Source organism: Amphibalanus amphitrite, unplaced genomic scaffold (assembly GCF_019059575.1).
Source record: "Amphibalanus amphitrite isolate SeventyFive unplaced genomic scaffold, NRLGWU_Aamphi_draft 000000F_arrow, whole genome shotgun sequence".
NCBI classification, from domain to species: domain Eukaryota; kingdom Metazoa; phylum Arthropoda; class Thecostraca; order Balanomorpha; family Balanidae; genus Amphibalanus; species Amphibalanus amphitrite.
Genome location: NW_024881498.1, coordinates 2,274,779 through 2,288,109, shown reverse-complemented (window position 1 = coordinate 2,288,109; position 13,331 = coordinate 2,274,779). Strand labels below are relative to the sequence as shown.

Genomic DNA, 13,331 nt, shown 5'->3' with positions numbered 1-13,331 from the left:
ATATACCAAACGGTAGCTCCGTGCCTGAACAACATTTCCTAGCCGAAAATAATGGCGCAGTGTCACTTGGTTATGATGTATTTGTACCGCAAAGATGTAAAGACGAAAAGATAATTTCACGTATTTGAAGACAAACAAAAAAAGACTTTTAAAAAAGTACCCAAAAGTTCCGCTGCGGAACTCGCGCTACATGTCAAGGAAACATTGCAATACAAGATCCGTCAGTCCTTGTTTGCGACTTTTAGCGACTTCGGGCGTAGCAGGCAAAAATTAACCCACACCGGGCCGATGCTCGGCGCTAACCGCGCCGGGCCGAGGGTATCTCTTTTACCAGCGAGATTTTGTAGTGGTTGACCTAAGGAATGAATCCAAACATAATTTTGGTGACCTGAGGTCAGGTCAACGACTCCGAGCTGGAGTTTTGGCTTTTGCAAATAACTTCAGCAAAAATGGTAATAGACATATGACAGTGGAAGCAACGCATTTGTCTTGTGAGGCCGAGTCGAATGACACATATTTTGTTTGGAAGAGGTCAAGTTTCATGCTGAACTCATATGACCTCGAATGACCTTTGCTTGACCTTGACACATAACGTGGTTTATGATGTATTCGCAGCCGTTGATCACGAATCTGGCATCGGCTTTCTCGGGATTGCAAGATTGCTATTTTTTATTATGGCTGAATTGAACCAGTGAAATAGCCTCTGGCAAGGATTCTCTTCCGTGACTATGACCTTGGAGCAGCCTTATAGCTAAGATGAACCACAAAGAGAGGCATGGAAAGCTTCAAAACATTTCAAGACATATTAGAATTTAGTATGCAAGATATACGAACAAGTGTTAAGTTTGGGGACAATTTAGGCGTAACCCTGACTTTTAACACTGAGCACCTCATCGGAATCTTCATATTATCTTCTTTCGTTTCACACCCTTTTTAGCCGGTTTTATGCATCCTGCCTTCCTCTGCAACACTTACTTTGAGTTCACTACGCATGGGCCGGTTTTTGTCTATGACCTTGACCTCTGACCTTGAAAATCGACCTGAAGTCAAAATTTTTAGTTACTTTGGAATCGTCTGGTAAAGATCGTTCTTTTGGAACCACTTTTGATTCTGTAGCTCGTGCACTTATGCTAAATGGCCGGACGAAGGGGAGATATATGCGATATGCAACGTGCATTTATACGCTATAGTTGGCCATCAGTAGAGACTGAATTAAACCGCGCTTTGTGTTCTTACTTTATTTCAGATGACGTTCGTCGCCAACTACGACAAGAGCAAGCACGAGACGTTGCGCGCGCCGCCCTTCTCTAGCATCGCCTACAACGTCAAGGACATCCAGAAGGTGTTTTTTCTGACGTTCCTGCTGGTGACGCTGGGCGAGTTTTTCTCGGCGCCGGCCATCACCCTGGCCGACTCTGTGGTGCTCACCTACCTGGGCGACGACACGGACCACTACGGCAGGCAGCGCATGTTCGGCTCCATCGGCTGGGGACTGGCCATGTTCTTTGTGGGCATAGCGCTGGACCACAGCACCTCGTTCACCCGGCACCCGTGCACGCCGCACGCCGGCGAGCGCAACTACACCATCTGCTTCGCCACCTTCTCCGTGCTGATGGGCTGCGCGCTGATCATCGCCACCCAGTTCAAGTTCGACTACTCACAGGAGGAGCAGGTAAAGGCGGCCTGTAACACAGACGCGGCGCTTTTTAACGCATCGCAAAACTAATGCCATGATGCACTCCCCCACTTGGTTAATAAACGAAAACAAAGGTTAGGTATTCAATAGTTTTCGCATGAGACCAGTGCGCCCAGTGATGACAACAATTAGCCATTTGTAATATTTAGCGTACGGCAGCCGGCAATGTTGTGAGATGTTGAGCTGTCGGGTGTAGCCGACAGCCTAACCAATACGGAGCCGGGCAGTGGGGCATGGCTGATGCCGGCTGGCGTTGGAGTGGCTGCGTTGGTGTGTTGGGGTGGCTGTGTTGGTGTGGCTGTCGTTGGTGTCTTGAGGTGGTCGTCGTTGGTGTGCCTTTCGCTGGTGTAGTGGCTGTCGTTGAAGTGGCTGTCGTTGGTGTGTTGGTGTGGCTGCCTTGGTGTGGCTGCGTTGGTGTGTTGGTGTGTTGGTGTGGCTGTCGTAGGTGTGTTGGTGTGTTGGTGTGTTGGTGTGTTGGTGTGGCTGTCGTTGGGGTGGCTGACGTTCGTGTGGGTGCGTTGGTGTGTTGGGTTGGCTGCGTTGGTGTGTTGAGATAACTGTCGTTGGAGTGACTGCGTTGGTTGTCGGTTGGTTGTCGCTGGTGTGGCTGTCGTTGGTGTGTTGGAGTGGCTGCGTTTGTGTGTTGTTGTGGCTGTCGTTGGGGTGGCTGCGTTGGTGTGACTGACGCCGGCTGCCGTTGGTCGCTGCGTTGGTGTGACTGACGCCACGCCGGCTGCCGTTGGCCGCTGTGCTGGTGTGACTGACGCCGGCTGCCGTTGGTCGCTGCACAGCCGGAGAAGGAGCCCACGGCCGAGGAGAAGTACGAGGCCTCGCTGCCTCCCGTCAAGGACTGGCAGAAGCCGCAGCCGGAGCCGCAGCAGTCGCAGAGGGACGCCATCCGCGAGGCCATGAAGAGCCTGCCGCAGCTAAAGGTGCGCGGCACAGTCCGGGTGTCTGCCGGCTGTAATAAGCTGCCGGTTAAGACGACCACGACACACATACTGGCTGATGCACTAACTGACAAGTCGATTTGAATATGAAAATTGGCAGGATTACGCTACGCTAATTAATAGTGTTCAATACAAAACAACTGGCAATAAAAGAACTGTGTTATTATGGTTCTGCTATTAATGAATGCTGATGTTGCTGTGGCGCTGTTACTTCATTTTCTACTCGGGGTACCTTCATAACTAAGCTGGAAAATCGAAACAACATTTGGATTGAGGGAACTTTGGTGGTCGATTTTCTCGTTTCCAGTGCCGCTGGTAAGCTGTGCGGAGGGGTGTCCAGTGTCCATTGTACCTACCCTGGTCTCGTTCCATGCACACCTGCATTTGGCAGCTGGCCGATGACATAGATGTGAAACAGCCACTGCCACGTCTGCCCACTGCCGCTGTCCCTGCAGAGTCGGGTGTTCGCAAACACCATGATGAAGACTCCCGAGTGGACCATCGTCTTCAACAAGCTCAAGAACGTGCGCTGTATGGCCTTCCTCTTCATCTCCTGGTGGATGGGCATCGGCATGGGCCTGATCTTCGCCTTTTTGTTCTGGCACCTCCAGGTGGGAGCTCGACAATCATTGGAGTTGGCGTGCCAGCTTATTGAGACTGGGTGCCGAACACCCTTGAGTTGAGGCACTGCGACTTTTGAGCCTACGGAAAAAATCAAAAGAGAGGCTTGGTGTGTTTGATGTTTTGTCATACATAAATGAATGTTTAGGAAGCAAGCATAATTGGCAGCAGAAAGTAGCATGACTATCTTATGTTTTCACGGACAATAAGCGTAAAATAATCAGTAGTTGATCTAAGATGTCATAAATAGGCGAGGACATTCCGAAAAATAAGCAAGCCTCCTGCATTGATAAGCAAGGCTATCCCAAATAATATCCTAACTTGTAACTGCTATGTTAAATAGGTACCTACTCAATCTGAATATCTTTATTCTTTAATTTCACTTAAAAATATTTTTGAGTTAAGTGTGTGTCCACTGTCCCCCGCAAACGACATCTTAATGTGTTTCAGGACTTTGGTGGCACTCCCACCGTTTTTGGTATCGCCTCTATTATAAACCACATCTCTGAGATCTTCGCCTACTTTTTCTGCTTCCGTCTCATCAACCAATACGGTCACGTTAAGGTATGACATGCAAGCACATGAAAGAATGTAGTTATATAAAACCATTGTACGAGAATATAAATATAACTTTTAGTGCTGGAAGTCTGGGAGCATAAGTGGAAGAACCAATGAACCATGAGGATCGAAACTGTTCATGGATCTTTTCTGGCTTCATTCGAGCCCACTGTATCATAGATTAGATGTTCAGAAGCTTCAAAACATTTAATTGAAAATGATAATTTAAGTTTCGTTGCATTTAACGATGTGTAAAATGTTTGTCAATTAACTTGCTTTGCATCACTAGAGTATAGGGGAAGCGGGGGTAACACCGCCCCCCTAAGCTTTTCGCCAAAATGAGAGAATATGTGTGAAGTCTCTTGGTAGTTATTGTCTTGGTTACAATATTTAAACATTTTCTCACGTGTTTTAGGTACTTATTTTGCATGCTCCTAAAAGGTTTTCATGTATCACGACTTTTAAAAATACCTTGCATATTTGCCGCCTACAAATTGTGTGGGTAACCCCGCCACCGGTGTTGATGTTAACCCAACCCATTCCTACGAAAGCTTTTAATTGTTCAGAGATCGCGTGCGATGAGTTTCCTGTCGGTAAGTGGTAATTTTCGCAAATAATCGGTAATGGACACCTAAATAGGTATAGGTTCATCAGCTGTTTGCCAGTTTTATACAGCTGGCAAGTGCTTGGTCGGGATGCATGAAAAATATAAAGTAAAAAAATCAAATAAGCTGCTTATTCCCGACTTAGGAACATCTACGAACATAAATAAAGCGTGTCTTCGGAGTTTCATCACTTATCACGCTACGAACAGGAAACACCGCAACCTCAATTGGGGTAACACCGTCACGGGGTGGCGGTGTTCCCCAATAAGCGATCACAAGCAAAAATCGCTAGCGGCAAGAATGTACTACACGGTTCAAGCAAACCTATCTTACTGGACAAAGCCGATCAGTTATTTTTCGTTGTAATCAAGTAAATCAAAATGAGTCTCTACTTAAAGACATTCAAAAGTGCTCCCAACTCATCGAATTTTTATAAGAGAATGTGCATTTTTCTTTAAATGTCCACATTGAGCTTCGATTACACTGAAACACCGGAACACAAATCAGAAGACGCTTACCTTCGTGCGGTTAACCCATTAGTGCCCAATGTTCCCATTTGGGAACATCGACAATTTTGGCTCTAGGCTCTGATCCTGGGATTGCACAGCGATTATGAATATTGGTTCTGGCATCTGAAGCCCTGAACAAAATTTAGCAGCCTAAAAAACTTGAATTTCACCCTTATAAAGCACCTCTCTTGATTTTTGAAATAGCCCTTTTTTGCCACACTGTACCTTCATCAAGAAAATAATTTCCTTAAAATCGATTTCTTGATAGATTTCCTTATAATTTCCAGTAATGCTTCAACAATAAGTTCCAATTGTACGGGAGAAATATCAAAAGAAATGCTTCACCACAAAAGCGTCGGGGGCTTCCAAAATTTGGATGTTCCCAAATGGGAACATTGGGCACATCCACTGGTATGTCAGCTCATAATGGACTGACATTGGAAGGCAAAAGCGAAGCTCTTTTTCTCTCTCCTCGCGCTCTCTCATCTCTCTCTCTCTCTCTCTCTCTCTCTCTCTCTCTCTCTCTCTCTCTCTCTCTCTCTCTCTCTCTCCATTTCCCATTTCCTCCCTCCCTCTCTTTCTCTCACTCTCACTTGTTTTCAATTTCCACTGACTCAATTTGCACGTCCTCTCTGGCTGGTTCTGCTCTCACGCTAGGTCCTACACCCGGTGTGTCAAGTGACAGTATCGCTCACGTTACTGATGCTCGGATGATAGAGCGTCGTCTAGTCCAGTGTTATATCCGTCGGCGCCAATGTCAGCGAATGGAGTAGGGTCATTGGTATCGACGAGTCAAGAACGCTGGGCCAGGTGAGGGCAGAGCAGGGTGCGAGTCTCTTGGGCTGGGCGGAGATGTCGTTCTTCGGCTCCTGGAATGTCTTCAGACGCCTGCCTTGCATCATGTGTTCTTTGACAATTACTTCTCGTCGTATGCCTTGATGGTAGCTCTCCGTCAAAGAGGCATCCGAGCAACGGGCACTGTGCGCGACAACAGGCTGAAGAAGTGTCCCCTGCCTGACAACAAAACTGCTGAAAAGGCGCCCAGGGGACAGCATTGGTACCAATCCACTAACGGGGTGCTGGCCGTGAAGTGGAGAGACAACAGGGCAGTGACAGTGGTCACAAATCACTCGGGCATCAGCCCACTCAAAGACATGCAGCGCTGGTCGGGTGACGAAAAGAAAAAAGGTGACGGTCAAGCAGCCGAACCTCATACATATACGAATATAACCAGTACATGGGTGGCGTAGACCTAGTGGACGGAGCGGTGGCGGCTTACAGGCCTGTGATCCGGTGGAAGAAATGAAGAAATGGTACGGTACGCTCGTCACCAACGCATTCGGTCTACTGAGAGTAGCCAGCTGGCCCATGTACCGCAGCTGCACCGGGAGAAGTGTGGACCAGCTGGTGTTCACTCGCGAGGTCGCTTTGGAGCTCCTAAAATACCGAGGCAAGAGCCATGACCGCCAAACGTCACCGACAGCGGACCAGGACCCAGCAGCGGCCGGGTGACGGCGGTCTCCCGGACTGCACAAAACCACTTCATCGTCCCGGCTGCCACTCAAGGCCGCTGCAAGCTGTGTCAAAAAAATACGCGTACAATGTGTAGCATCTGCCAAGTACGACTGCATAACCACTGCAGCCAGAACTACCACACCTAGGCTGCCGCCACGGGGCTGGCACTGCAGACGCATATGTAGTATACACTGATGCTCTGACACTGCTGACTAATCCCGAGCAACGGGCGCGACACAGGCTTGAGATGATGTCTCGCTTCGACAGGTGAGACACTTTGGTGATGGATGGAAAACTGGTGTCGCTGGCTTCTGATTTATCGTTCTAAATGTCTCGCTCTACCGTAAGAGTAGAATAAAACGACTTTGGGTGTCAAAAATGTGTGTTGACAAGGGTCGATCAGTGAAGTGAGACCACGATCTCATTGTGGATAGTGACAAGGTCAAAAAGAAGAAAAAGCCCTTCTTTAAAACGTTGTATAATATGTGTTTCTACTGTTGCTTTCTTCGTTTCTATCCGCATACTGCATACGCCTCTTACCCCCCATTTGTGCCCAATGTTCCCAAATGGGAACATAATTTTTCACCAAGTTCGAAATTTTTTAGGGTAAAACCAATGCCACAGCTGGAATCAGTGACGTCGAAAACCATCGGAACACCATTCGAAATATCAAATATCGCCGTATTTATATGCTTGGTCATTAATGGGTTAATAGGAAATAACGGAATTTTACACTTCACATTTCATACTTTCCTATACCTATGATGAACCTATACCTAAGCACCGCCAGATGGGGTGGCGGTGCTTCCCACAGTGGCGGTGTTCCCCCCGCTTCCCCTAGTTAGGTAATAAGAGATAACAAATTATTCGCCATGACTGAAAGAAGTAACCAGCAAATAACACTCGACAGATTCTCTGTTTGGGATTGACGGCCAACGTTCTGCGATTTCTCTACATCTCCTGGCTGACGAACCCCTGGTGGGTGCTGCCATTTGAACTCATCCAAGGTAAGAAAGTGACAATCCCCAAATCAGTTTAACCCGCTCCCCACTGGGGTCTGTGTATAACGCGCCCTTCCAGGGGTTGGGGGCTATTCATAGCACCCCTTCCCCATCCTCCTAACTCCGAAACTACTGGGCCGGTTGTCAAAATTCAAACGGTGTCTGATACCCCCGGAAAAATTGTCGAAAGAAAACCTAATTTCATTGAGTTCGATGTCAACGTTGACGTCACAGGTCATGCCATAATAAAAAATATCCATGTTTGGCTTGTTCACAATTAGGGCTCTGCATCGGTCATGTGACACATGTTTTATGGTCTATTTAGGCGAGATATTTCAAAATCAGTGTTGTCTGTGTCATTCGAGGTCATTTTCAGCTGAATATAGCTGAGGTCAGGTCACTTTCAGGTGAAAAGGGTCAAATTTTTAAGTTGAAATTTTTCAACAAAGAAGGTATATCGGATGCAGCTTAAGCTCAGAAATATATTGACGTACGATGTAAAAAAACGTACTGAAAAAGTGATTTGACAAATTTATAATAGTGTACATAATTTTGACTACATATAATGCATATAACTTGGCTATTTTTGAAGATATCGGGCTCAAACTTTCTAGAGTAAATCACCGGTATTTGTTCTATCACATAAAGTTTTTTGAAAAGTAAAATCTTATAGAAGAAGACAAAGATGTCATTTGATTTTAAATATATTTAAATTATTTTCAAAATTTTTATAAATTTGAAAATACGAGATAACAGTTTGGTAGCCTCGTGGATTTTGAGTCCTCTCATGCAAATCAATTGGATAGCTTGAAAACTGACCTCTTGAGAGCCATTGCCGTAGCTCAATGTTTTGCATCGGAATCGGCCGAACATGACGTCACTTTGACGTCATTTCCGGCCGAACTATGGTAAGTACGAAGTTCTGGTTTTGACACAAGATGTCAAATTGATGCAACCAAAGGTACTGAAAGTTTTGCGTCGATACGCCAAGCAGGTTTTAAGTTATTGCAGAACAACGAGAAGGGAGCTATGAATAGCCCCCCTAGTTAGTGGGGAGCGGGTTGCATGTCAAAACCAAGGCCCAATCTTACCAGATGCCGTGAATACGCATTCACGGCATTTGGTACCATTCAGAACTATTCCACATTCACTCATTCATTCGTTCAGGCAACATTCATAATCACTCACACTGTCAAAATCATTGGAAGGAAAAGATTAGCTATGTAAATAAAAAGGATAAAGTTGATATCAGTGCAGCAAACTCCGGCCAGTGCTGCCAAATCCTATTTACGGCATTGGTAAGATCGGGCCAGATTCTTGTCAAAACTGGTCAAAACATCATGACTCTACCCCGCGCCCCGTTGCGGGGATGGGGCGAAAAAACGGACGACGGTGAAAACAGGGCGCCTGGGGCGATTTGATCAAGGTTCGTGAAATTCACACGTGACGTTTTGTATGTAGAAGGCCCACGTTAGGGGGAGAAGTTCCAAATGTCATGTGACTAATATGCCCTCCGGCGCCCTGTTTTCACCGGCGCGGCGTCCGAAAAAACGCCATTCCTCATACCTTCTAAACGAAGGCCAATTGGGCCACCAAAGTTTGCATACACTTTTCGGCAACAATTATGCACAGTGCACATCCTGAAAAAAATATTAAGACCTCAACAGAACGACCGGAAATGACTACAGAGTGACTTCATATTCGGTCATTTTTAATGCAAGACATGGCTCTACTTCAATCGCTCTCAAGAGACCAGTTTTCAAGCTAGCGCTCTTTTTGTTGCGTGAGGTGATTGTCTGATTGTAGATTCAAATGCAACCTATCAAGATACAGCCTCAGATTTTGGTATTTTGGAATTTAGGAAAATTATATATGCCATTTTTTGCAATTTCGACTTTAATATTGACCTATTGTTAAAAAACTTGGATATGTTAGATATATATGATAAAACACGTACAGATGAAGCATCCAAGAAAATCGAAGCCAAATAGCTTCAGAAACGGGAAAGTTATCCGTTTTTACATTTTACCGTAGTCTTTTTTCACCATTGTCAAAATGTTCAATGTACTTTTCAGTAACCACACAAAAACCAGCCCCCGTTCACGAGCTCCAGAATCCCTTTACCGTGACGTCACCACGGCGGTAGAATCTCCCTTCACCCATGGGCATGCATGCAAATTTCATCATCTTTCGAGCGAGCTGGAGAAAAAACAAGGATTATGTGTCATCAAAAGTTGTACCAACGTGACAATGAGTTCGCCTCATTACGATAAATGGAGCTGAAACTAAAAAATAGGACTATATCGAGCCAAAATCACCAATTCAAATGACCCCTTCATTTGAACGTGAAGGATTTCCTCTGGTGACGTCACCACGGCGCCTTTATTTCCCTAGTGAACCAACCTGAGTAGTAAAGGAATCTTGCACAAAAACAGCACCATCGTGCCTCTAAGCTCAAACTGGGTCCGATAGGAACTTTTTTTGGTACAGAAAATTCAGCTTGAAAAATGTGACTTTTTACGACATGACCGTGACTTGACCTTCACATTTACGGGCTTAAAATGACTTTGAACGGCATGGACGACATTGTCGCTGAAGTATATCGCCAAATTAAACCGTAAACATGTGTCGATGATATGCATACCTTAAAACTCCCATGGCCTTTTATAACCTAGCGTGACCTAGTTTTTAGCTGAAGCATGCCAAGTACGATTTCGAATCGGTACCCTGATTGTATCTTCAATTTGCATTTAGAAATGTCTAAACCAAAAGTGGACTCGTTGTCACTTGTCTAGCGGTGGTCAGAGCCCGAAGTGTGAACATGCTAACATGTCGATATTCTTACTTTGACCTGACCTGTGGCGTTATCGTCAGTGACCTAGAAGTGAAATTTCGCCTGCTTTTCTGGTAGTTCATGTGGTGCGAGTTCGAATGCGGTACGAATTTTGAAAATCGGTCGGTATAGCTTTCCGAGATCTTCCGAGCGGCGGGGCTAAATGCCCCCCCCCCCCACCACCACCACCATCACTGGTGCTCGGGTACGGAAATACTCCAACGGGGCGCGGGTTACGAAGTTCAATACAAATCTCGGTCCCGTTTCAGTTCAGTATCGGGTGGGGCTGGGCTAATTGCATCGCCTGGCCCCTGCACCGCCACTGCCCCTGCATGCCTTGGCTATTTAAATGCATTAGTTATGTAATTTGAAAGGTTAATTGAATAAAATAGTGTGATAAATAATGAACACCTGTTTCCGAAGTTGTTTGCCTTAGGCTTTCTTTCTCTGCTTTATGGTCTTTATGGTTTCACTTACCTATTTATCTCTGATCGGGAAACTTATGTATGCACGATATAAGTAGGTACCTATAACGATATTCTTTTATTGACTTTTTCTGCACCTTATCGGCTTGTGCCGTTTTGCTCATCGTGCTCTCAACTCCTTTGTATGCACAATTACATTTTCTTCTTTTTCGTCAACGGCTTTGACATTTTCTTCTCACCCTTTCTATCTGTTGAAGCAAGAAAACACTCAAAAGAGCTTGCATTGCAGCAGAGTTCCACCTGACTGGTGCAATGCGGTACAGTCTACTTGATACTGTTTTGTATCGAGAGTTCATGAATCTCCACGAATCAAACTATCAAAACATTTACGTCTATTGACTTCTTCAGCGCCGTTGTATCGAAATAAGGGGCTGATGTGGAAAGATGTGTTTCGATACAACGGCGCTGAAGAAGTCAATAGAAGAAACCGGTACGCCTGTTTTGTAGCGTTTTGTAATGTAAATGTTTTGATAGTTTGATTCGTGGAGGTTCATGAACTCACGATACAATACTAGTTCATATTTTGTAACTACAATTGATACTGGTTATTTGACTCTGGTGTAATGCGGTGCAGTCTACCCAGCTGAAACTGTTTAATTTGACTGTGGTGTAATGTGATGCGTTCTGCTCATTCGAAGCTGGAATGAGTCCGGACGTCGGACGGGAATTTTTGCAGTCAGTACCCTATTACGAATATATGCAGACAGAGGCGGATCCAGCTCAGAGTTGGGGGGGGGGGGGGGCAAACCATAACAATTTATCGATTCTTTGCATGCCTCGTCCCTAGGCATAATGTTAAAATTATGCCGTTTGGGGGGCAAATGCCCATTTTGCCCCCCTGGATCTGCCACTGTATGCAGATGATTAACGGATACGGCTTTCCACATATTGCATGACTTTGTCTCACAGGCAGCCTAGACGGTGCGGATTGATGTGTCAAGACATTTGGTTTAGCGTTGTCACGGTAGGGCACCGCTGCTCACGCTGGCAACGGCTGCTTGTTTGCCAGGAATCACGCACGCGTCCACGTGGGCGGCGTGCGTGTCGTACCTGAACCATGCCGTGCCAGAGAACCGACAGTCGGCGCAGGGCGTGCTGCAGGTGATCCAGCACGCGCTCGGAAAGGGCAGCGGCGCCATCTTCGGCGGCATCATGATCAACTACATAGGTGAGGCCACGGGACGGCGACTGCGCGGCCCCTGCCGTCTGTCAGGGTGACACGCACACCCGCAGGCACTGACCGAAACCCACAACATTGAGGTCAATATGCATGCCGCACCTGCTACAACACAGTTTGCACAAATGTGAGATGTGCATGGTACTGTGTACAACACACCCGTCTGTCAGGCAGGGCCCTGTCAGGGGCCGAAAGTGGTTAGAAGGCCCCTGCAGTCACCTACGAAACCCACAAATAGAAATTAGCCGTTTTCACGACAGTTATCTGGCACACAATTAATCGCAATTGATGCGATTTGGTCAAATAAGGCTCACATGTAGTTGGTTGTTAGTAGTGTTCAACTTACATTGCACTAGATGCTTAGGTATATATCTTATTTTTTAAGCCTCAAACATAACATTGTTTGAAATAAAACACTGAAAGATATTCATGATATGAAGATAAAAGAGATGTGGTTAGATTTTGTCAAGTTTGGTGCACTTGCTATACAACCCGTCGTGAAAATGCCTTTTGCCTTTACCATAGGTTTACCATAGGTTACCATTTAGGCTCCCATGTCGCTGTGGCGGTACCGCAGGGAGGTGTTGTTGGCCGGTCCCCCTGGTGCCTTTAGCAGGCTCTGAGACAGTGCCGCAGGGAGGTGTTGTTGGCCGGTCCCTCCCGGTGCCGTTAGCAGGTTCTGAGTCAGTGCCGCAGGGAGGTGTTGTTGGCCGGTCCCTCCCGGTGCCTTTAGCAGGCAGTGCTGCAGGGAGGTGTTGTTGGCCGGTCCCTCCCGGTGCCTTTAGCAGGCAGTGCCGCAGGGAGGTGTTGTTGGCCGGTCCCTCCCGGTGCCTTTATGCAGGCAGTGCCGCAGGGAGGTGTTGTTGGCCGGTCCCTCGCGGTGCCGTTAGCTGGCAGTGCTGCAGGCCGGTCCCGCTGACCGGCTCCTGCCACGTGCTGTCGCTCCACAGGCTCCCAGGTCACGTTCCGGATCTACGGCTTCCTGTCGCTGCTGGTGCTGGCACTGTTTGTGTTTATTAACTACTACAAGAAAGACACCGGCTTCCAAACCAATCTGGACCCAAGCGAGGACCCTCGTCAGGTAAGCTGTATGCAGTTAGCTACATGCATTTCAGACCCCATAATACCCTTTTTCGGTGATAATTTCTTCAGTTCTTGTCCAACCAGCTGGAAATTTTGAGAATAGACATTTCAGCGCAAGCGCCAATTTTTGTCAGAATGGTCTCTTAACCCTCGCATGTGTGCGGCGTTTGCCAGCTTCTAATGTGTCGGGGGGGGGGGGGGGTTAGACACCCCCCCCCCTTTGCCGTTTGGCCCCTGATTGAGCTAGAGCTTGCGGAAAAAAACGAGCGTGTTGCCGTGACGAGAGGAAGCCGATAAT

The 13,331-nt window shown here is 46.7% G+C and overlaps 1 protein-coding gene across 2 annotated transcripts in view; it reads left to right on the top strand.

Moving 5' to 3' along the window:
- LOC122383378 (major facilitator superfamily domain-containing protein 6-like) overlaps positions 1-13,331 on the top strand; it is a 47,665-nt gene that overhangs the window by 29,896 nt on the left and 4,438 nt on the right. For both annotated transcript variants that reach the window (XM_043370133.1, XM_043370941.1), the window contains exons 4-10: positions 1,247-1,672; positions 2,488-2,628; positions 3,102-3,257; positions 3,718-3,831; positions 7,365-7,461; positions 11,783-11,941; positions 12,901-13,031. In XM_043370133.1, coding sequence (XP_043226068.1) covers positions 1,247-1,672; positions 2,488-2,628; positions 3,102-3,257; positions 3,718-3,831; positions 7,365-7,461; positions 11,783-11,941; positions 12,901-13,031 — 1,224 coding nt within the window. The remainder of the gene's footprint in view (positions 1-1,246; positions 1,673-2,487; positions 2,629-3,101; positions 3,258-3,717; positions 3,832-7,364; positions 7,462-11,782; positions 11,942-12,900; positions 13,032-13,331) is intronic.